This window comes from Purpureocillium lilacinum, assembly GCF_023168085.1.
Source record: "Purpureocillium lilacinum CBS 284.36 DNA, scaffold_1, whole genome shotgun sequence".
In the NCBI taxonomy this organism is placed as follows: Eukaryota; Fungi; Ascomycota; class Sordariomycetes; order Hypocreales; family Ophiocordycipitaceae; genus Purpureocillium; species Purpureocillium lilacinum.
The window spans coordinates 4006126-4030357 of NW_027072111.1; the positions used below are offsets into that span (position 1 = coordinate 4006126).

The 24232-nt window shown below is 60.9% G+C and overlaps 4 protein-coding genes across 4 annotated transcripts; 1 reads left to right on the top strand and 3 right to left on the bottom strand.

Annotated features, from left to right (window-relative positions):
• Window positions 1-533: 533 nt before the first annotated feature.
• PLICBS_000916 (orotate phosphoribosyltransferase) lies at window positions 534-1238 on the bottom strand (the record flags this gene model as incomplete). The annotated part of the gene is made up of 1 exon (XM_018318029.2): window positions 534-1238. The coding sequence occupies one exon, from the start codon at window positions 1236-1238 to the stop codon at window positions 534-536; it is 705 nt and encodes a 234-aa protein (XP_018183554.2).
• A 570-nt stretch (window positions 1239-1808) lies between these two features.
• Window positions 1809-3929, top strand: PLICBS_000917 (nucleolar GTP-binding protein 1; the record flags this gene model as incomplete). Its single annotated transcript, XM_018318028.2, has 3 exons — window positions 1809-1938; window positions 2025-3808; window positions 3888-3929. 3 exons carry the CDS (start codon window positions 1809-1811, stop codon window positions 3927-3929), a joined length of 1956 nt encoding a protein of 651 aa, XP_018183553.1.
• A 680-nt stretch (window positions 3930-4609) lies between these two features.
• PLICBS_000918 (Rab GDP dissociation inhibitor alpha) lies at window positions 4610-6567 on the bottom strand (the record flags this gene model as incomplete). Its single annotated transcript, XM_018318027.2, has 8 exons — window positions 4610-4804; window positions 4882-5036; window positions 5094-5633; window positions 5693-6038; window positions 6131-6158; window positions 6232-6291; window positions 6372-6396; window positions 6522-6567. The coding sequence occupies 8 exons, from the start codon at window positions 6565-6567 to the stop codon at window positions 4610-4612; spliced, it is 1395 nt and encodes a 464-aa protein (XP_018183552.2).
• Window positions 6568-7550: 983 nt separating this feature from the next.
• PLICBS_000919 (mitochondrial 54S ribosomal protein uL29m) lies at window positions 7551-8335 on the bottom strand (the record flags this gene model as incomplete). Its single annotated transcript, XM_018318026.2, has 2 exons — window positions 7551-7790; window positions 7859-8335. The coding sequence occupies 2 exons, from the start codon at window positions 8333-8335 to the stop codon at window positions 7551-7553; spliced, it is 717 nt and encodes a 238-aa protein (XP_018183551.2).
• Window positions 8336-24232: the final 15897 nt, after the last annotated feature.

Here is a 24232-nt window from a genome sequence, read left to right on the forward strand (position 1 = left end):
CTACATCTGTACGAATATTGTATAATATATGGTTTTGAGGCTCTGTGTTTCATTGTCGGTAATCTCTCGTGCGGCGCATCGAGAGAACTGTCGTAGAAATGTCAGGCCGAGCGGCGTTTTATCGGCCCAAGTCCAGTCTCCGGCACGACTTGTTGCGGGCGTGTCTGAGACGACTGTTCCGGTGGATTGTCGAGATACTCGCTTCTGCTCCAAGTGTCATTGCATCGTCCGCGGTGACGGTGCACTCCATCTCACACACCCACCACGTTTCATGCGACGAAACGTACCTGACGGAATGTTCCCGACGAAACGTAACTGACCATACAGTCGTACGCGACGCCAACACACATACCTCACGCAGCCGTCTCTAGTCTATTCGGAAACGGCGCGACCCTCAAGTGGCCTTGGGCAGTCGTGGGAAGTCATGGTTCTTTGACCTCGCTCGGCTTCTCCTACGTAGTCTCCCACGGTACGGCTATTTACCCGCCCTTGGCTATTTTTTTTTGTTCTATTTACAGTGACATGCAACCCCCTCAGTCCGTCGCCTTGTACTTGCGGCGGTACTCCTCGGTGCGCTGCACGTCCTCGGGCGTCGCGAAGCCCTGCATGCCGGCAATGATGTCGTCGAGGGTCAGGATGGCGAAGATGGGGATGCCGTACTCCTTGCGCAGCTCGCCAATGGCGCTCGGGCCGGGCTTGGAGTCGTCGCCGTCGGCGGCGGGGAGCTTCTCCATGCGGTCCAGGGCCACGACGATGCCGGCAACGATGCCGCCCTCCTTGCGGATCTTGTCGATGGCGTCGCGCTTGGCGGTACCCGCGGTGATGACGTCGTCGACGATGAGCACGCGCTTGCCCTTGAGGGGCGCGCCGACAATGTTGCCGCCCTCGCCGTGGTCCTTGGCCTCCTTGCGGTCAAACGAGTACGAGATGCGGTCGAGGTTCTGGGGCGCCTGCTCGCCGATCTTGATGGTGATGGCCGAGCACAGAGGGATGCCCTTGTAGGCGGGGCCGAAGACAATGTCAAAGTCCAGGCCCTCCTTTTGCTGCGCGTCGATGATGGTCTGCGCAAAGGCGGAGGAGATGGCCCCGGCGAGGCGCGCGGTGTGGAACTCGCCCGCGTTGAAGAAGTAGGGCGATATCCGCTTCGACTTGAGCTCGAAGCTGCCGAACTTGAGGACGCCGCCGTCGATGGCGGCCTTGAGGAAGTCCTGCTTGTAGGCGGGGAGTTGGGAGGCCATTTTGGTGCGAGTTGATGGTGTTGTGGAGAGCGACGGAGGCGCAGGACAAGAGGCGTTCAGGTCTCGGCGGGTTGATGGAGGAGATGAAAGAAAGATTCGCACGGGGTGAAGATGGTCGTGAAGGCGGGCGTCCTTGAATTTCAAGTTTTTGGCGGGGTCGTCGCCGACTTTCTCGAAGGCAGGCGGGGCAAGCAAGGCGGGCCAGGGACCTTTTCGCCCACGGCAGGCCCTGCGTCTCGGAATGCTTGGTGCACAAAGTATCATGCCCACCAAACTGCGCCGACGCGGTACTTCCTCCCTCCAGGGTCCCGCTGCCGCCTTATCGATAGTCCGGCGTCCCCCCTCCCATTCGCCGCCGCGCGCGACTCCACACTTTTTCGCTGTGCAGAAAAAAAAATTGATTGACCGCCTTGGCCAAATTCAGTCCGCCGCCGCCCGCCTGCTCGCTGCCCATTATCGAAAGGCGCCCTGTCCGTGTCCGTCCTCTCAACAACCTTCAAGCGGGCTGCTCGTCGTGACTTGTCCCTTCATCGCAACGAACGCAGGCACATCCCCTGTCCGAAGCCCAAGATGAAGACGACGTGGAAGGACATCCCCCCGGTGCCGACTCAGCAGGAGTTCCTCGACATCGTGCTGAGCCGCACCCAGCGCAAGCTGCCCACCCAGATCCGCGCCGGCTTCAAAATCAGCAGAATTCGAGGTGCGCAACATTGGCCCCCATGCCTCGCGCGCTCACTCCCCTCCCCTCTTTAACGCAAGCCGTCGGCTGACACAGGCCTCTCGCAGCCTTCTACACCCGCAAGGTCAAGTTCACCCAGGAGACCTTCTCCGAGAAGCTGGGCGCCATCCTCGAGACCTTCCCCCGTCTCCAGGACATCCACCCTTTCCACAAGGACCTGCTCAACACCCTCTACGATGCCGACCACTTCCGCATCGCCCTCGGCCAGCTGTCGACCGCCAAGCACCTGATCGAGACCATCTCCCGCGACTACGTCCGCCTCCTTAAGTACGGCCAGTCGCTCTTCCAATGCAAGCAGCTCAAGAAGGCCGGCCTGGGCCGCATGGCCACCATCGTCAAGCGCCTTAAAGACCCGCTGCTGTATCTCGACCAGGTTCGCCAGCATCTCGGCCGTCTGCCCTCCATCGACCCCAACACCCGCACCCTGCTCATCTGCGGCTACCCCAATGTCGGCAAGTCGAGCTTCCTGCGCAGCATCACCCGCGCCGACGTCGATGTCCAGCCCTATGCCTTCACAACCAAGTCCTTGTTCGTCGGCCACTTCGACTACAAGTACCTGCGCTTCCAGGCCATCGATACCCCCGGTATCCTGGACCACCCTCTCGAGGAGATGAACACCATCGAGATGCAGAGTATCACTGCCATTGCCCACTTGCGATCAGCCATCCTCTACTTCATGGATCTGTCCGAGCAGTGCGGCTACACGGTGCAGGCCCAGATTCAGCTCTTCCGGAGTATCAAGCCCCTTTTCTCCAACAAGCTCGTCTTCCTCGTCGTCAACAAGATCGACGTCACCCGTCCCGAGGACCTGAGCCCCGACGTCCAGGCGGAGCTGCAAACTCTCCTCAAGTCCGGCGAGGTGGAGATGCTCCAGCTCTCTTGCAACACGCAGGAGGGTGTCCAAGACGTCAAGAATGCCGCCTGCGAGCGTCTCATCGCCGACCGAGTCAACCAGAAGCTCAAGGCCGGCACGTCTAACAGCGGCGAGGTCGGCGGCCGTCTGGCCGACGTCATGGCCCGCATCCACGTCGCCCAGCCCATGGGCGGCAAGACCCTTGAGACATTCATCCCGGAGGGCATCAAGACGATGAAGAAGTACAGCAAGGAGGACCCCGAGCGCCGGAGGCTGGCCAGGGATGTCCAGGACGAGAACGGCGGCGCTGGTGTCTACAACGTCGATATGCGCGCCGACTACATGCTCAAGAACGACGAGTGGAAGTACGACAAGATCCCCGAGATCTTCGACGGCCAGAACGTCTACGACTTCATCGACCCGGATATCGAGGCCAAGCTCCAGGCGCTGGAAGAGGAGGAGGAGAAGCTCGAGCAAGAGGGCTACTACGACTCCGACGAGGAGATTGACGATGACGAGGAGGCCGAGGTCATGCAAAAGGCCGAGATTATCCGCGAGAAGCAGGAGCTGATCCGCAACGAGGCCCGCATGAAGAAGAGGCTCAAGAACCAGGCCATCATCCCCCGCAAGGCCATGAAGAAGAACTACTCGGAGCTCGAGGACGCCCTCGACCAGCTCGGCGTGGACACGACCAACCTGGCCGACCGCGCGCAGCCCCGGGCCCGCAGCCGCGGCCGCTCCATGACGCGCAGCCGGCTGGGCACCGAGGACGGCATGGACGTCGACTCCACGCCCCGCGACCGCGTGCGCTCCATGAGCCGCGCCCCCACCACGAACCGCCGCGAGGACGGTGTCCAGGACGAGGCGTCGCGGACAAAGGCCGAGCGCCTGGCCAAGCTCCACCAGAAGAAGAGGAACCGCATGGCCAGACAGGGCGAGGCCGACAGGCATCAGACCGCCTCCATCACCAAGCACTTGGTAAGCTTTCCCCCTCTTTCCCCTTTCCCTCCCAAGGGCAACCAACCATGCGCTGTTCAAATGCTAACGATGGCATCAGTTTTCTGGCAAGCGTGGCATGGGCAAGACCCAGAGGCGATAGACGAAGACCGTGGTGTTCTGTTGGGCTACTTGTTCTGTTCTTTTTCTGTCCAAAAAGCGGCATCTATGCAATCGCCCAATCTCTCAGTTATTCATACCCATTACTATTGATGGGTTGGGAGACAGTTGCCAAAATAGGCCAAGGTCGCATCTTTCGTCTGGGGGAATCATCATACTTGTGTTTCGTCGTCTTCCATCGTCACTGGCTGCGGGAGTTGGGGCGCACGCGGTTGCTGCATGGTTCATTTCGGGACTACTGGGGGAGGGGGCGCGGGCCTTGAGACATGTCGATAAAAGAGGGCATGTCGAGCGAGGCGCGCAAGACTCATGCCGCTGGGGTAGAGAACAGGCGGGGGGAGGAATCGTGCGACATCTTAGACGTCGAGCATCTTGAGCGTGGAAAATGGACAATTTCTACCCTAGCTAGTCACTAGTAGTAAAAGAACGACCGTCATGACGCCTGGTTGTCTGTCTGGCAAATGTTTATATTTCTTGTCAATGTGCTGAACAGCTACGCAACCTACAAAACAACTCGTCTTCCTCCCCAGCCCGCTCTCAAGGATTCTCCCGTTTTGCTTCTTTCGAATGCGTTTACTCTTCCGTAATACCGGCGACAGCTTTGAGTGTAACATGTCCATCTGCGCTGTGTAACAGACATCTTCGTCGCATCCCCCGCCCCGCCTATTGCTCGTCGGCGACGGTGAGGCCGTCCCTGAGACCCTCGACCTTGAGCTCCTCGCCGGTGCAGCGGCGGTAGATGTCCTTGACATCGTCGGTCGTCGTCTCGAAGTGGCTGGTGGCGTCGTAGCTCTTGGAGATGAAGATGTTGTCCTTGGTGCCGTCCTGGAGAGGCTCGGAGATGGGGATCGGCGGGCCCTGTTACAGCTCGTGTGAGTAGATGTCTCGACGTCTTCACGCAGGAGTGGCGTCACTGACGACGCAGAGTGACCTACCATGAACTGTTCCTCAATCTTGCCGAGGCGGTCCAGCCCGGGCTGGAGCTCGAGGTGGTGGTTGGCCGACGACTCGGCAATGGTCGACACAATGGCGATCCAGTAGCCCTTGGGGCAGACGTTGTGGGCGGACGAGACGCAGGCAATGTAAATGTCTGGAGCCGAGTCAGCATCACAGGTAGAATGCAGCTCGAGGAATTATGATGGCTTACCATTCTTGCGGCCGACCTGCGACTGGGGGATGATGAGCTGGCAAGAGTCGCTGTCGTTGGTGCCAGCAAGGGGGTGCTTGAGGATGCAGATGGCGCGGAGGACGTGGCCGACAACCTTGGTCTTGCCGGGGAAGTACGAAGGGTCGCCGAGGATCATCTTGGCCCTCGTCTCAAACTTCATCTCCTCGACGCCGGACATGGTAGCCTTGATGCCCACCGCCTTGTCGCCCTCGTACAGGAACTCGTCGACGGTGGTGTTGAGCATGTAGGTGCCGCCGTAGATGGCGGACAGGCGGGCGAAGCCCTGGGGCAGCTCACCGAGGCCGTAGAGCGGGTAGATGTAAGGCGACTTGCCGTACCGGGCGACAGAGTTGCCATAGAGGCGGACGCGCTCGATGACCTCGGGAGCTTGGCCCTTGGTCGTGATGTGATCGTCGGTGAGGTACAGACCCATGGCGTGGCCGATGAAGTCGCGGGTACCGGTCTCGAGGCCGAACTTATCGTAGACCTCCTTCATGCTGCAGGTGTTCATGTCGAGACCTAGGTCATGCGTTAGCCAGCGCCGGTGGCAAACGAATGGCAGGGTCCTCGGAACATACCCTTGTGAGTGGCCGGGTCCTTGATGTCGAAGGTGCCAACCCACTCGATGAAGGACTTCATACGTCGCTTCTCAAAGATGCCCATGAGCGGGGACTTGAGGGCTTCGCCGGCGTCGGAGGGAACCTTGGCGACGGTGGCCTTGGGGCCGGAGCCTTGCTGGACGTAGCTGCCAGCGACCTGCTTGAACTCGAGATATCGCGTGACATCGGTGGAGACGAGGATGTTGGTCAGCTCGCCCGAGGACATGAGGAACTTGGGGACGAGGTCGATGTTCCAGTCGTTGAGGCGGCCGTATTGCTTCCAGGGCTCCTCGCCCTTCTGGTAGTTGCCATACTTTTTGAAGAGCTGCAGCAGGTGGATGGTGTCAGTCGATGCTCTCGGGGAGGAAAAGGGGGGCATGTGGACATGTTGCCGTTCGCAGGTTGGGGGAGTCTAACCGCCTCGAGGTTCACGGACGCGGCTTCACTGTGGTATGGGACAAGATGTCAGCAACGATGACATGAAGCAGATCAGAAGCATCATGGTAGTGAGGACGTACCCGCCATAGTGGTCGTTGCGGTCGATGTGAAGAACCTTCTTGCCCTTGACGGACAGGACACTGGAGGCAGAAAGGCGGTGTTAGCCAAGCGAGGACAGGGGTCGGGGCCATCGGGGTCGGCGCAGTCGTTCGTCGCATACCCAGAGAGAATGCACTCGGTCAAACCTGGAGAGAGAGAGGGATACGGCGTCAGCAAACGTCGAGCAGAGGCAGGGCACGGCGGCGGGCGAGCACAGAGCCCCCTTGGTGGCCGTGCCCTCGGCTGGCGAGGACGAGGACGAGGGACTCACCGGTGCCGACGACCAAGACGTCGTACTCCTTGGCAATCTCATCCATGTTGCGCGGCGAGGTATCGAATCGTGTCGGCTAGGGAAGAGAAGAGCGAGTATTTCGACAGAGGAGAAAAGAACCACGAGCAAGAGATGGGAGGCGTGCGGCTTTGGTCCGGTCTTGTGGTTGATGGGAAGCTGTTTTGGCGGGCCAGCCCAGCTGGAGGGGTTGATGAAGCGGCGGGGTTTTGGGCCGGTCATGGTGTCGGTGAGGTGTGGGGAACTCGCCCTTAGCATTACCTGACGTTGACCGCGCCGTGAGGTAGCTACGGGCAGCACACCCACTGTACCAGTTGCTGCCACCGCTGGGGCTGCCCGGGGAGCTGGAGATGGGCGGGCCAGCCAGCCAGCCAGGTAATAGTGAGATGAGCTAAGCCCGGCAAGGCCCTCTCCTCCCCCCAAAGCCCGCCAACGACCACCGCTCGCAACGGCAATGGGGGGCGTTTCGTCCCAGGGCCGAGATTGCAGTCATTTCTGCTTGCGCGAGATGCGACATTGACTTCATTTTGCTGCAGTGTCGGAAAGATTTCGTGCAGGGCACCCCGGCGAGGCCCCCTTTCATCTTCAGATTTGAGAAAAGAGTCCGTGCTATAGACGAGGATGGAGCTTCGTCGCCGTGGCCGTGGCACGTAGCCCGTGCACCGCATGGACGACCCCAACCCCCGACGACGATATCTTCATGCGACTCTTCGTGAGCTCAAGCATATGCCAAAGAGCGGTACAGTATCGTGCAAGCGCGAATTGGTTTGGTAGTATTTTCCACAATGGTCCTCCATACGAAGCATGCTGTCTAGCTTCGGCAGGCGGTCCTGTATCGTACATATTCTCCTCTGATACCTTATGCCTTATACATGTACATGTACAGCGCGACACCTTTGTCGTCTTCGTCGTCCTTGTGTCGTCGCGAATTCAAACACCCTCCACCATGCGACATCCAGGTACGGTGGCTGTCCAGGCTCTCCACGACCCGGGCCCTCGCACTTGTCCGGCCTACCGGGTTGCCTCCTTTTGCAGCTTTCCAGTCTCGGCTGCCGCTGCCTGACTATCCGCCTCCGCCGCCCAACTCTCCGACGCCTCCAGGTCGTCCTCGTACGCCGACGGCTTGTACACCTGCCCATCGCGGGACTCAAAGTCGATCTCCGGGTCCGACCGGGCCACGTCCACGGCGTCCTGCCACGTGTAGTATCGCTCCGTCAAGGCATGCTTGATGGCTCGCATCGTCTTTTGTACCTGTAGACAATCACCTGCAGTCAGCGCATGCTCGCTTCCGTTCCATCGGGTGCTTGAGGTGATCTCACCTCCTCGTCGCGCATCTCGATTTCCCTCTCGCCAAAGCCCAGCTTCCCCCCCGACAACTCAACTTTGGACGTCGCCAGCATGTTGCGCTCCTTGCAGCATACCCACCACAGGGCGTGCAGGTCCTCCCACGACTTCCTACGCAGCTCCTCGACCGACCAGGCCCGGCCGTGTTCCTCCGTCTCCTTGGGCGTCCACAGCGCCTTGCCAGGAGCCGGGAAGAAGCCCCACAGGCCGTGGTTCTCGTCGACGGCAATTTTGGGCTTGAAGTCGCGCGGTTTCGGCAGCGGCACGTCCGACATTGACAGGTGCTCGCGGGGGCCCGAGCCGTACAGGCTACTGACGCCGCGCTTCTTGTTGTTGTCTTTCGTCTTCCGCTTGCATTGCGGCGCCGTCGTCGAGAAGGCTGCTATTCTTGACGCCGAGGAGGTCGTTGTAGAGCGGGCGAGAGGGGCTCCCAGCCTTGAGAGGCAGCCCATGGAGGGCCGCAGGGCAGTTGAACCAGCCATTGATAGGGTTCCGTGTGCGCAGCAGCACGTTGATGTCGCGACTGGACGAGCTGGGAAGAGGAAGACGAATCGACACAAAATTTGGGAGTGCAGTTGGCCTTGCTACCTCTGATTGGCTGTCTGCTCGATGCCTTCTGGCTCCACACCAGACCACAGCGTGTTAGTCAGCCAATCATCTTACCTACCCTAGACCATGACCTTACTCTCCGACGACACGACGACTTGTCGAGCATCAGCCGATGAGTAGGTGTATCAACAAGATTATGATAATCTCGGGCGAAGAGTTCAGAGAGATGGCCATCGTAACCAAGCACCAGCGCTGTCTCAATGGGGCGACCGACCTCGAGCGAACATGTAAATCAGTAAGCCAGATAGGAAGTTCACGCAATTCGGTCTCTAGTCCAACACCAAGGGCGGATAACATGAATGGGATCACACTAGAAATAAACATTTCCACTCGAGTAAAGAGGACTTCCAAATTATGTTGGTTACGCCTGGGCTATTTCTTGATGGCCCCAATTGTAGACCTCTGCTCTTCCCCGTCGGACAATATGCCGAAAGCTGACCACGTAGCCATGCCACTCTTCAACACAACGGATACCTGAACAGACCTGCGCTGGTCGAGAGAGTCTGTCTCGCAATACAAGACGTGACTCAGAGTTCCGATTATACATGGGCCACAAGATGCGACCTGAGTCGACCACGCACGAGAACCAAATACGCATATTGCTCGTGCTGGCAGGGGCAATGGCCATTGCAGGCAACAAGGATACTCTGATCGGAGTCAGTGGGAGTATTTCGCCCTTTCACTTAGCAAGATCGTTAAAATGAAGGAGAACAATAAGCTTTGGGCCTTACGTTCAGCCTCAAGTGTTTCGCCGCCTCGGTAAAGCGAATTCTTGAGTCTCAATTCCGATGGCAAATGGCCCCCATACGTTTCGTGCCGTCCCGAGTTTGGACGCAGCCTCGCGTGGCGGCACAGCAATGTCTGCTGTCAGGTTTCTCAGCATGAAGACCGACCACTGATATATAGCTGATTCTCATCCGGTCTCGCCGTCGTAACGACAACGGCGCATTCTTCACGGGCTGCGCTGCAAAGTCCTCGTGCTGCCATCAGCCATCAGCCATCCTGTCATTCGAACGGCGTAACTCTCTCCATGGCTACGGTCTTGTCGTTGAGGTTTCTCCGGGGTCTCGCGGTAATTACCAACCATTGTTGCACGCCGCACGAGCAGCGAGCGACAAGTGTTCATCCACGTTACTCTGAACATTGGCTCGAAGTTCTGTGAGGGTACCAGGCACCACTTCGTACGGGTTATCTCGCTCTGCAATGATAAGTGCTATCTCATACAGTCCATTGCGAAAATCACTTCTGCACCTGCCGCGCGTCTTCTTTCATGTGTTACACAACACGAGGCCGCTGTCCGCTGCAGGAAAACGGCCTTGCCTCCCGCGCATGCCCCCTTGCCCCGGCCCGGCCTCAACTACGACCCAGCCGTCTGCGCATAGAGAGCCTTTTCCGCAACTGGCAGGCGTGATGGCCAGATTTCGACGTCAGAGAGAGACACACGCCGTGACGTCCGGTGGGCCCTGGCCCGTCTTCAGGCACCAGACGGTGGGCCAGCAGCCTTCACAGGGCGGCTGCAAACTGACGCTGTCCCTGTCCATCAGGCGCTGCCTCGCGTGGTGTATGAATCTATGAGGACGATGCAGATGTGACAGGGCTGTTGGGGAGTTGGGCAAATGGGGGACACCTACGAAGTCCGTAGTATGGCGAGCTGGCATTCAATGAAAGTCAGAAGAGGCACAGGGGGAATGAGTCGTCAACGTCCTGCGATAGCGGGACGGCTTGGAAACACGCGTGGTCCCCGGTGGTCGGGAGATGGTAGGGCTTCATGGACGATGCCCAGCCCGGTCGTCGAAGAAACGGGAGGATCTGCAGGCATCTGGTTCAGCCATGTTGAGCATACATGCACGTCGCGGCACAGTCGCGTGAGAATCACTCGCCTCGAGGCCAGCCGGCCCGCCCTGTGCTCTCTCTCTGTCTCTGTCTCTCTCTCTCTCACTCTCCCCCATCACCTCCCCACTCCATGGCGAGGGTCTCAGACGCGCTCGCTGGGCCGTGTACGCTGTGAATCCCACGATAGAGGACACAAGCCAGGGCAAGGGGGCACGACAGACGCTGGGCTTGATTCGGCCGAGGGCATCTCCAACTCGAGGAGCTGCCCGACGGCACCACCGACCGCCATCCCAAGTCAACGCGCGTCGACCCATCCGGGCAGTTGTCTCCGCGCGGCGGGCCCTCCCGCGCGAGGGGGCCGGACCCGTCTACAAGCAAGTCCTTACGCTTCCTTCTTTCGTGATTCTCCGTCGGTGAGGCAGAAATGGGCGCCCGAGGGTGTGTTTGTACGTACGTAGTATGTACGTGCGTACTCTACTCGTGCAAGTTGGCTGACGGAGGTCGGTTCATGGCCACCCTTCTCCACGTACGTCGACGCGCCGAGCCGCCGTGATGCTACCATCCTGAGAGACAGACCCGGCAGCAATCCCCTGCTCCTCCTGAACAAGATCATCGTGGCACTGGGCGGCACGTCAACGCAACGGCACCGTTCATCCCTCGCCGTGTCGTCGCCCACCCTGCCGACAGGAGTACAAACATCGACAGAGGGTTACTGTTGCGGCCCAGCTCTCTCCTGGACTCTTGACAGAGGTCCACGCAGCCCTTGCGCGAGCCGCGCCGCCGGGCGCGTGGATCTTGCCCACGGAACGACTCCATCGTGAACCCACAACCGGGCCGCTTCACCGCTGCTGGACCAGGGGAGGGGCGGAGGGGAACAACAGATCCTCGAAGGATGCGGCGGGCAAGGCAAGGGTCCAATGCCCACCGCGGCGCCTGTCTGGTGGAACCTCAACTCGCCCAGGGACCACCACCGGTACCCGTGCCAGGGACGTCCCGTCGACGGGTTGTCTCTTTCTCTCTGGGCTGGCATACCGTCACCGTCACAGCTCGCCACCAAGCCCTTGTCGCACACACGCCCCTCGGCTACATTGGTATGTATATATCTGCGTATGTATGTAAGTGTGTTTGTTATGAATGTCCCCGTCTCCACCGTCCTCGGCGGCTCTTCAACACCTCTCACGAAAGAACGGATGGGTGTACTGAACGGACGGACGGACGGACCTTGCCGCTTCCCTTCACCCGCGTACGCTCGCTGGGAACCTCTCGCGACAAAGGCTCCTTTCCTGAGTCGAGAGGGCTCGGCGCCCACGCGATGAGACTCATCGGTGCTTCCATGCATGCACGCGCGCTGCCAGCCTTCAATTCCTGCGCGTGCACGCGCACGTTCGCGAGGTCGAGCACGAGTACAGGTACACGTACGAAGCACAGTATAGGCGTGCGGATGGATGGATGTAGTATGTGCAAATAAGCATAGTACTTCGTACTGCCTATGTAGATGTTTCTACGCATGGCATCCTCGCCGCGGCAGACGGAGCCAAGGCAAGCCCATCCATCCATCTACGAAAACGGGGGCACGGGCTCGCGCAGCAGCATGGACAAGTATTTTGCCCTGCGCCGTGGCAGCTGAAGCGCTCTGGTCAATGCTCGCGAGGCCCTCCCTCTCATGCCTCCTCCTTCCTCGTTGTCCACCCCCACAGAAGGAGTCTGGAATCTCTCCCTCCCGTCTCTTGTCAAGCGCGTTGCGGGCCCGTCCGGTGCTGCTACTGCTGCTGCTGCTGCTGCCCTCTTTCATCTACCTACAAGATGATGTAGCTAACAACGCATGCATCCTCCAGGTTGCGGGCATGCAGCAGCCGGTGCCAGGCAGCCGGCCATTCCCACAATGCAAAATACTACGATACGCATTGGGCCGGAGCTCCTGGGCCGCTGCCGCCGCCGCCACCGGCAAATGGACCAGACGGTGTCGTGTGACGCGAAGGATTTTCTTTCCCGTTATGCTTCTTGTTTTGCCCTCTTCTCTCGCCGACGTCCCTGCCCTGTGCGTGTCTCTCTCTCTCTATCTCTCTGCGTGTGACATGCCCCTTGTGCCCTTGCGCCGGCCTGCCCGCGCGCGCGCGGATGACGAGGGGGCGTGTCGCACAAGGGGACGATTGAAATTTTTTTTGGCTGCAGAGTGATGAGAGCCTCCTGGTCCGCGACGACGATAGCGGCGGCGGCAGGCAGGCAGGCAGATGAAGGTCACGCAGGCGGAGATTATCAAGCGTCCCTCCCCCGGCGGCATATACCGAACTGGGCGGCGGGCGGGACGAGAGATTTGTCGCTTCTCGCTTGTGGCGAGTGCTTCATCTCTTGTACCATTCGTGCATGTACGGCTGGCCTGGGCCTGCGCCAAGTGAATGAATGCCCTCGCGCATGCGACATCGCGCTCTGGCGGCCCAGGGGTGTCCTGCCTCGTTTCCCCCAGAACGCAGAGTCTCGCGTCTGGTGTGCGTCGCGCGTGTCATTGAGATATACCAGACAGACAGCCAGCCACCCACGCGTTGCCGAATCGCATCTTGCGAGGCTGGGCCTAGGAAAAAACACACGCCTCTTCGTGTTGTCTATTTGTGTTCCGCGACTGGGATGCATCTACGAAGCATAAAGTGCATTTCCCGACCTTTCGCGGACAAGGAGCGACGGGCCAAGAACCTTTTCCTGGATAGTCAATCACGCAGGGGAATAATATACTCAGCCACGAGCATCATCGCGCTCCCTTGCCGCGTCTTCATCGCCCGCAAAAAGCAGTCAACGAGCCGTCCCGGGCGATGCATTGCGAATCCCGGTGGTATGCAACGGGCGTCACTCGGGCGCAGATAAGACAAGGGCTCCGATGGCGGAAAGGGGGGAGCCGCACCATCTCTCCGGGCACCTTGACCCTGCTCTGCCTCCCGCCTTTGTGATCCCAAAAGCAAAAAAAAAATCCAGCAGCTCGCGATCTCTGCCCTCGCCCTGTCTTGTGTCTTGTGTCGCGCGGCACAGGAGGCGTGACGGGCGCAGCGAATCCGCGGGTCCCGAGCCAAAGCAGCTACTCATCCCTAGTCCATCGACGCACAAAGTAAAGGGGAAGGCGGCAAAAGCAACCACGTCGGCCGGTCGGATGGCCAGCCGATCGTAACACGCTGGCGCTGTGCTCGCGGGGTGCGGCTTTACCCTTAGAGGAAGGATAGGATGGGAGTCGAATCGAATCGAATCGAGACGGTCCGGCGTTTTGCCCATTCAAGGGCAGAGACTTTGCTACTGCAGCAGGCCGGTGCAAGGTGTCGGTGGACTAAAAGCGGCGCGGGGTGTAATAACTACTGTGCCTTGTGAACCATATGTGTGCGTTTCGTATCCGACGAGTTGATAGTTCAAACGTTAGTCGGATGCAATGTACGCAGTCCTGTGAAGACGGACGCGCGCGCAGGAATCAATCTCCGACCCTGGCCGTGCCGCCGCCCTTGAGCCAGAAATCCAGCAAGCCCGTGTACGAGGAGACGAACGCTGGGCCGATTGCTACGATGCGATACGAGAGGCTCGAACGTCGTCGTTGTGGTCGTTGTCGTGGCGCGGGCGCCGTCTCCGGCAAGGGTCGGCATCCCAAGCTTCCGACTGCGGCCTCGCTGCTGCGCGGTGGCGCGTCCTCGCCCATCACTCAGCATCATGATGTGAGCGCTCTGCTCGAATCACCAGCTAGGTTCCAGGGTGGCCATGTCTCTTGGCCTCGATCGCTCACACCACCACCACCTCGTCATCAGTCGAGCATTGGCACACCCTTTTTTTCCAACCTGCCCATCTGGATGCGCCAAAACCTAAAGCTGCGTCGTCGAGTCTCTCTGTCTCTCACTCTCATGGCCGCCAGCGCGTCTGGCTGGCTTGCCTGTGCTGGTTCGAGCCGCCCACGTTCGCACACCGAGAGGCCGCACTCGCGGAAGGCGACCGTCCGACCGACTGACTGACGGCTGCTTTTTTGCACAGCGGCGTCGACGTGGTTGCCGCAGCCGTCGATGCCACCACGCGACGTGGGTGTGACGCATGGGAGACCTGCTAACTCGCCCGGCCACCCATTGGCTTCCCTCGCGCACCACAGGCATGCAGAGGGCAGCTGGGCGGCGTGCTACAGAGCATTATTCGCCGTCGCCGTCGCCGTCGTCGTCCTTGGCCCGGGGGCACGGATACTTGGCCGACAGCGCACGCCCCCCGGCGGCTACACGTCGGGGCTGGCGAGCGAGCCACAGGACGAAGAGGTAGGTGGCATTGTCCCGCTTGTCTGTTCCTCGGTCGCATTGCATGCCTTGGCTGCGGCTGGAGCGCAACGCCAAAGAAGCTGTGGTCAGTGTGTTGCTGTAGTTATCAGATTCCTCGGTAGTTCCGCCGACACGCCAGCAGCAGCGCTGGGAATCGGCTCGGGTCCCAGCGTGACGGGACCGGGGGGTGGTCGAGGGGCCGGAGGGGCCTCGGGCCCGCCAGGCTCCATCCGCCGAGTTGGAGTTGTTGCATGGCAGGGGTGCCTGCCTGCCTCTGCGCTGGTGGTAGTGGTGGTGGTGGTGGTGGTGGTGAATGCACGCGAAAGGCATGTCGGCGTCACTGCTGCTGGTACTGCTGCCGCTGCATGTATCGAGTACTCGGTACCCGCCGGATGCCCTGCCCTGCCCTGCCCTGCCCTTCGCTGCGCTCGCTCGGACGGGCGGGCTCGGCGCTCGTCGCAATACCCTCCCTGGAGGAACGGGGTTTCGTGCTTGTTGCCCTCTCCAGCCATCTTTTCCGCCAACACCCTGGTCTGGCTGCAACCAAAGTCCCAAGCCCCTCCTCCAGGATTCGCGCCACGGAACTTTCCATGGCGAGCCTGCGGGTTGCGATGAGGCCACTCCCACGTGGTATGTTGCCGGCGGTGGTTTGTTTGTTGGAGCGCTACATGCGGACGCTGCCCGTGCTGGACAGCATCGCTGTACCCCGTAGTTCGTCGTCTGTACTCATACATGCGAGTCTCGAGAAGCCCGCCGGCCGTCTTGTCGCTGTGGTTGGTCGGCGGCGCTGAAGTCCGTATGCATGAGTGGTATGGTCTGGTCACTGCTGCTTGCCTCCGCGGTGCTCACTCGTGCGTGTGCGTGGCTGTGCATCGCAAAGGACATTGTCCCGTCATTGTACCGACCTCTGTATGGCCAGACGCCCGACCGTCTCCCGTGATGCGGCGTGGTGGTGATTGCCAACATTCAACGAACGTGGGTTCCGGTCTGTCGACCGCAATACCCGGCGCTAGGCAGCCGGTATCACGCCCTCAGCCACCAGCGCGCAAGCGTTCGCGCGGCCCAGCCTGCGGCCCCGGCGCTGGACGCAATCGTAGTGACGTCTGGCCCGCGAGGCCCAGGACCCGCGGCCACAGGAGCGTGCCACAAATCTGGTTGATGCTCGATGCCCACGGGACGATCTCTGAAACCTGCCGCCGACAATCGTGGAAGCATCAGCCATCTGGCGGCCACTGCCCGCCATTCAGCGAAATTGGGATCCCTCCCTCTCCTTCAATCTCCTCGTCGCTTCGCCAAACCCCCGTCCATTGACCGCGTGACTGTGACGTGCGATAATTGTGCATGCATTGGGATGCTCCGCCGACGCAGTGAGAAACGAAAAAGCCAACTCTGCAAAGTACGAGTACGGGCGCCGCGTGTATTGCGCTGTACGCGTCACGACGTACCAGGTACTTCGAGGCCACCGAGCACCCCGGCAAGACTCTCGGTAATGCGAAATAGCTCGACACTAGGCGCTAGGGTGGTGCAGCAGAAATGACAAGCGAGCGTGTCGGAGTTCGTCCGAGGTCGGTTTCGCTGGCCGGCTCTGTGCCAATTGCTGAGCCATGCCTGGATGCCAGATATCGTCACTGACTCGTGCGCATCGCTGGCCGCTGCACGCTTGCGCGACATGAGGCACTGAAGAAAAAAAAGAGAGACCCCAAGATTGGGTGCCCCGAGCACGCTGCACAACATCGTGGTGCGCATGCAATCGATGCGCTGTGCACGACTTTTTTCGCCGGATCGCGAGAGGCCGACCGACAACGGCCGAGCGGCGCTCGCCAGTCTTATTCAGTGGCACCCTCCGGGAGCAGCGCCAAGCAAACCATACGACCGAATTCGCAATTGCTGTGCTGCAGGTATTATTCAGTCAATGTACCTGTCGTCCGCTCCCGCGCGCGCCTGCGAGACCGGGGGGGACGCCTGAAGTTGAAGGCATGACGTTGGAGGCATCAGGGCACCGTCCCCCTCCCACAACGCTGCCCCCACTGCTTCCCGCCGTTGCGCTGTGGATGCCCTCGCCCGTGCCGTCGTGACAGCTGGCGGGCTGCGAGGCTCTTGTCCAACGGGATTGTGGGCTAGGGCTTGGAGACGGCAATGTCTGGACCGCACTCCACTTGAGGCTCTTCTGAGTCCCGCTTTCTCGCCAGGAACACATTCGACTGCCGGTGCTGTAGCGGATAATATTGTGGTCCTGTTCAACGTCACACTGGGCTTGCTTGGTTTGGGGGTGGCCCGCGCCCGCCACCGGCTTGGGCTCCCGGAGCGCTGGGACTCGAGCGCCCACTGCTGTCAGCCAGCCAGCCGGCTGCTGAGCCCTGTCCGTATCCATCCATCCTCCCGTCGGCGCCCGTGTGTCGTACTAATGATAGCGTGCTGGCGGCGGCGGCAGCGGATGGTGGTGGTGGTGGGAGCCACGGCGCCGCCAGACAGCGTCTCACAGCCACCGACTGGCTAGCTCGCGCCAAACCCCAACCCTCCGATTATGCACAGCGGCGGAGCTGCCGACGTCTCTCGCAGCGCCCGAGTTCTGTACGGCGGTGCAGTGCCTGTTATGCCGAGGTGCGCGTGTCTGTGATCGTCAGCCACAAGCAGCCACGGGCAGACTGATACGTAGATGTACCGCAGCGCTCGCGTTTGGACGGGGGGTGCGAGAGCCGTCGGTTTTCCGCTTCCAGCAGTTCCGGCCATGGTCGCGACGGGGGCAGGGACATGGTCATGGTTTGGCCCCCTTGCCCTGCTGCTGCAGTCCGTCCTTTCCCGACCAGAACTTGGTGCAAATCTCACGGCTTGATTTGATTGTTGCGCGCTGGCGGGATGATGCAGGCGCCTTGGTCAGGGCCAGCGCAGGGAGGACGAGTACCAGGTTTGCAGGTATTATGTACGTATCGGCAACATTCTGGTCTGGTTCGGTTTGGTCGTGGTTTGGGAACCCCGGCACCTGGCGATGAATCAGGTAGCGCCATCTGCGACGCTGGGGAGAGAGAGCATGTCGCAAGCGGACGTGGATTCCCCATTCGGCCATGGTGGGCGGCGTCCCAGGCCATCTCACGACGGGACCCATCGCATCTCAAATCTGTGCCGTGCGTGCGAGCGGCGAACCGTGGGACGCAGCCGGGCCGCCGTGACGACAGAGGACAATAACTAGGTGTGTTAACTGGAAACCGGATGGTGCGCTTTGGCACGTTGGCTGCCCGGTCCGCGCGTCGGCACTGCAGTAGGTACCGTGCTGTGCAATGTTCGATACACTGACTGGTCTCGCGCGAGCTAGCTCGGTCCGTAGCACAGCAATCCGGCAGGAATTCCGCTCGCACCGTGTGTTATTGACTCGTGCATGTCGTCGCCTCAACGGCATTGGTGAGCCATAAACAATTCAGCCGACCGACGGGTGACAGAAAAAAATCTCTGCGCGTCAGGTGCCAGGCGGTGAGGGATGATTAACCGCATAAACGGCGCCAGCGGTGCGCCCCCCCTGTCGGCGGAGAAATTTCGGCAGCCGGCCAGGCGCCCAAGAACTGGCCCTAGCGCCTTGGGTTCCGCGACGCTGCGGAATTTGGCACAGCGTTATCCATGGAAACCGCCTCAGAATCTGAGCCACGGCCGCCGGAGAGCACGAAACCGGACGTTCTCGAGCCCCCTTTGGCACGTCGCTGCGTCTGCTTGGTCGACGTCTCGCACGCTCTCATCTCAGCACTCACACAAGGGCGCGCACACACTTACAAACGCTCGAGAGTAATGTACCTCCCATCCTCCCATCCTCCCTCCGCTCGTACGCACACGCACACACACACAGACACGCCACACACATAGACACACGCCCCTCCCCCCGGCACCAGGAAATTGGCGTGTCCCAATCGACGTCACTCACCCCGTTCACTCCCTAGGTGCTCGAGGCAGAGCCTGTCGGCCGCGGATACCGTGCTCTCCTCCCCCCCAAAGGCCACTGACGCGCGCTCTCGCAACGGCCTTGCTCGAAGTACGGGGTACTTCGCCGTCGTCAACCTGAAAGGCGGCAGGGTTCCCTCGCCCGCTGCCTGCTCTTCCGCCTGCTCTTCCGCCAGCGCCGACTGCTGGTCCAGCTGGCTCGGCCACGGTCCGACCAGCGGCGAGGGGGAGCCGCGGCGGTGCTGCGGAGGGATTGCCGCCCAGCGACTTGTCGTCGGAAGTGACGGCGCAAGGGAGCAAGGACGCATGATGGTGGACGGTGTTCAAGGTTGCTGCGTTGGACCACCGTCGCTGGGGCTCCCGTGCCGCTGACAGCTGTCGTCTCCTCCGTCCTGTCCTGTCCTGGCCATGGCTGCGCAGCAGCCCATCTTTTTTCTCCAAATCTGCGTCTCCTCACGGGAAGCCGACTCCACCGCCTCCAGGGCGAGAAAAGCTTCTGGATCACCTTTCGAAGCTTTTGGTGTCCCCATTCCCCCCTCTCGGCCAGCGGGTTTGGAGGGGTTGAGGGGGGCCAACCCCTGGGCGGTTTGGGGGCTCCAAGGGCTCATGGGCAAGATGGGGCTCACCTCCTTCACGGCGAGCGAGGCAACGGCGGCTGGTCCCACAGATCTACCCTGTGGGCTTGACCATGAGATGTTGGAGACCCTGCGAACCGCCATTGGGCGCCGCCGTTGACGCGAGCCAGGGGAACGGGATCCCCTCCAGATCTCTCGACGCGTCCCCATGTCGCCTGCGCGCGCGCGCACCGGGGCAGCAGCTCGTCTGTCGGCCGACTGCGATGCTGTTGGACACTGGCCGTGTTCGCCGGCCGACCAAGATCCCTGCCCTGTCGGCCGCACAGAGAGATGCGACGCCCGCGACGACCACGGCAGGGTTTCGCTCCGTCGGCGCACCTGCGACTCGCTCGTATGTACGTGCAGCTGTCATTCTTCAGGTGATGCGATGCGCAGGGAAAATAGGACCGACGACCGACTTGGCGAGTGGCCAGGCAAGCCAGGCACATCCTGGCCGCCCCCGGGCCCTCTTGACTCGTGGATCCTGGGACGCTGCACATCATCGCCTTGCATTTCCGTCCCTTCATGCTCCAGTTTGCGGCCCCCAAATCCAGCGCTTAATTCTGCGGCATACCGGGCCAAAACGCCCTCCCTCGTGCTAATTTGGACACTTTGTTGACGGCCCACGGAGCCACCAAGATTAGCCGCGCATCGCGGCGACGATGCTCCTGGGCGGCATCGTCGTCGTCGACCCGATGCCCCTGAGCCGACTGGGACAGTGACAGTGAATGCCGCCGCCCAAGGGCGAATGGCATGCGAATGACTGACAGTGCCGCTGGGATCAGCTGATACGCGAACAAGGTTGCCGCCAGCCGACCCTCCAGGCGTGGTCCGAGTACGAGTCTTGCGTATTGTACGTGCTATTCCTACCATCGCGGCTGCACCTTATCATGTACGTGCGTACGTGGACAGCTCCGGAGCACAGCATGTACTCGCTGCCCTGCCTTGGCTGCATCGACGGCTCATCACGAGAGCCAAAAGACGCGTTGGTGAACCCAATTGGCGCGGCATCAGAGCTTGCCAAAGCTTGGCTGACTTGTCGTGCGGCTATCGGGCTAGAATTGGTCGTTGATCATGCGCCTTCTCAGTTTCTCATGCTGTTGGTTGCACAATCGCGTGGAGGGTTGGCCGATGCGACCGCGATGTGGTAGGCAGTCTGATCAGACGCGGCCGTGGTGGTCAGCACCGAGCTGCCTGCCCGTCACGCCAACGCACGTACGCACGCACGACCGCAGAAAACGAGAGGCTGGACACGGGCACGCTCGGCGATCCTTCTCGGGCCACCGCTAACCTATCTATGAGGTAATACCGTACGAAGCCTCACGGCTATCGGTTCATCTGAGGCCTTGGTCACCTGCGCGAGCGAATGCTCGCTTGCAGATGCTAACCTGAACGGAGCGAAAAGGTCAACCACGCCGCGACACGGCATCGTCCTGGCGAGCCAAGACGGTGAGGCGTCGCATGGTGTGAGCTCACCCCTTGTCGGGACCTTCCGTCGGCAAAAGAGAACGAGGGGTCCTGGTAGGCATGTAGGGAGATGTATGTCGGTCCCTCATCAGCCATTCTCTCGAATGGCATGCTGGGGGACGTGCTGGCAGCATCGTGGACCAGCGTTGCTGGTCCAAGGCGCCCCCCTCCCCACGCATGGGCTTAGGTTCTTTGGGCAGCATCCCCGACCTGGTCTTGCTTGTCTGGCGCGGCATGGTTCGCCTGCGGCGTGCAAGGAGCATGAACTAGGCTCCGGCAGCAGCCACACCCGCAGTACTCGCGCGCAGGCTTGCTCGCCGCCCGGGAAGTACGGTTGTATGCTGCATCTCAGTGTCTATGTGATGTCAACTTGGCACATAGTAATTCGGCGTCCTGCTCGGAAAGTACTGGCGGGAGGCGCTGCGCTTACACTCGTGATTGTCCGTGGCGATGGTGGAGAGGGACCATAGTAGAGCGTTTCAGCCTTCTTATTGAGGCGGCATCGCGACATCCCATTATACTCATCACGACGAGAGGAATACGAAGCCCACGCCGCCCGAGCATCGGGACACGCTTCCGCGCCATCCCTGCTGGCACACACAGACGCACGAGGCAGCGCCCGGCGGCCAACAATACAAATCAGCATCGTCGCGCACCCGGGCTTTGATCACGCCTACAGCGCTCTGGAGGAGAGGGCGCAGCCTGACGGGGTGGCAAGGCGTGTGCGAAGGAGGGGAGGCGTGTGTGCGCGCGCCCTGGGATTGGGACCGGGCTGGACTGGCTTGGGCTGGTGGGTGTTGGCACGCGTGCGCGTCTGCCCTTGGATGGAGACTGGCTTGACTGGCCCCGGTTACGGCGCTGGGGCCTGCTGGCCGTCTCCATCCATGTCCGTCCAACGGATCTGCCATCCATCGAGCATCTGCCCGTGTGCCCTGGCCATCGGGGAAGCGCTTCTGCTGATTCCATCCAGCCGTAGCACATCTGATCTGATGCCGCCTGGCGACACGGGCCTCGCCGCATCACATCAGCGTCCTCCAGCACGACGTGGCGGACTGCCCGCCTCTACTGGTAGGGCAGTGGCAGCAGCAGAGCCGAGGGGCGACTCATGCGCTTTTCTCGTGCCTTCCGTCCGCGACTGAGGTGACGGGCAGGTACGCCGACGGTACACCGCCTCGGGGTGTTCCGCGGACGCGGCCGGCATGTGCAGCCCGGGTACCCGTACTTGGTGCTTGAACGAGTAGGCGCGACTGACGAGCCGGCCGACTGGTCGCCGACACCACCTGCGGCAGGCAGGCAGGCAGGCAGGCGCGCAAAAACTAACTAATCACTGACGAAAAACACTCATGACAAAGCCTGACTGACCAGCCAAAAGCGCCGGACATCCGGGACGATGAGCAAATAAAAACTCCGAAGGGCAAAAAGGTCCCAAATCGCCCGTTCGAATGAATCAAGCCAAGCCACGAGCCAACCAGACGGACGTGCGGCGCACAATAGGCCGTGATAATGGCCTGGAGGAGAGAATGGGCAGCGCGTCTCCGTCAACCTTCTCGCCTGACCAGCGCCAGCGTCAGGCCAGCCTCGGCCGAGGCAAGCGCGTCCGCCCACTGGGCAGGTACTGGAGTACCGGAGTACCGGAGTACGAGGTACGGAGTTACGGGGCGGCAGTACCTGCGAAATGTGCCATGTACCTTCCAGGTTGGCTCGCGGAAGGCACGTTGGCGCGGGCCAAGCAGGCAGTCGCGATGCGATGCTCTTGCTTGCCATCTTGCACCGCGCTGCAGAATGCGGTGCGGTGCTGTGGGCAAGATGGCAAGTACGGACCACACTCCGGCGAGGTGAGATGGTGAGGTAGGAGGCACTCGCTTGGGGCGCTGCATCCAGTAAGGATGACACCAACCACCACCACAACCCCTACAGTGGCAGGGACTGCGCGTGGCAAGGCTGTCGGCCCCCCTCCAGCCCATGACAATATGCAGCACCGAACAACGACTACTGTGCAGTAATCCAAGCGAGCGATTCCACAAGGGACGCAGAATGTGACGGGAACGTCCCAAGTAGGTTGGTCAAGTCGACTCGATCCTCTGCTCGTGGCCCGCCCATGCTTGTATTTTGCACCCGTCGCGCCTCCTGTTTTGTACCTCGCCGTGCTCGTCCACGGACACGACCGTGCAAGGCGCGAGTAAGGCACCGGCTAGAAAGAGTCGCTCCTGCCCGTCGCTTCCATTTCCACAGCCCAGTAGCACCATTAGTACGGCAGGTGTGTTGCAGCCGTACCTTCCTGGCCGTCTCTGCCATCGCATCGTCGGCCAGGGATTGGCAGACGCGCGCGCGCGCGGTCTCGCAAGTCACTGGTACTTCTAGCATGTTCCCCCCCAGCCCGTTTACAGCGACGGAGGCTGCCCTGGACGCCTGCCTTGCTCGTTGTATCTCGCACTAGGGCCACCCCCCGCGCGAAGGTACCTTGTGCGCCACGCCCTGCTCCCAGAATCGCTTGCCCGGCTTGTTCCCTCGACTTTCCGACTTCTCACTTCTCCCCTTCCTCTCGTCTCCCTCTCCCTCTCTTTTCCTTCTTTTTCCATCCTCCGCCTGGCAGAGCAAAGAAAAGCAGTGTTCCACCATCCCTCGCGCACAGAAGAACTCACTCTGCCGCCGCAACGAAACTCACCGTTTCAGACCATTGATCGCGGATCGCGCGGGTGTGTACGCCATTTCGGGGTGAAAAAAAAAATACAACGCGCGCCCAAGGGCAAAAAAAACTTCGGCCGTCGTCTTTTCTGGATCCCAGCACCACACCTTTATCCTGCTTGCGGTTACCAGCCAAAGGGCCCACTTGCCACCATCGAACAAGCACCAAAAGAGCGAAACGGTTCCGCTCTGCCGCCGCCCTCTTGCATCCACTCTCTGCCTGCGCCTACCACACCCGCCGGGAAGAAGGTTTCGCTACTTCGCCATTCACCGTGCGGTACTTCTCCCTCACCTACGGCCAACTGCCTAGCCTGCCTTTCGGCCACGCGAATCGGCAACACATCCACTGCCCACCCTCCACGACACACTTCGACAGAAAAGGTCTTCTGCCTCTGACCTCACGCCTCCACCCACTTTTTTCCGCTCTCGTCTCGCGCTGCGCGGTTGTACCTGACAGTCGTCACCCCCAGTCCGGTCAAGGGAAAAAAATAAAAACAGGACCAGGACCCAGTCTCCACACTGGAACCCTCCCCCGAACACCACACCTCCAAGAGGGACCTTCCTTGAGCCGCTTCATCCACCGTCTTCTCGCATCGTCGCGTGGGCCTCTTCGCAAACCCGTCGTTTGCATCTGCATCACCTCGCGCAAGACTTTGGGTCCGCTCCTCGTTGGATCCTCCCGTCTTCCCTCCCAGCCTCGAGGGAATCATCGATAGCTTCGGCTCGCCGTTAGTCCCGCCATCGCCAACGGTCGTCCCGCGACGTCCCGCCCCCTCACGCTTCGCGACGCGTCTCGAGCAGTAGCATGGACAGTTCTCACTACCCGTCCAATGGTATAAACACGACGTCCGCGCCACAGACATACCCATCGCCAACTGCCATCTCGCCCAACCAGCTCCAGACGGGTTCCCCTCTGCCGCAGACGCTGCCTCCTCTGCAGCCCCCGACCTCCGCC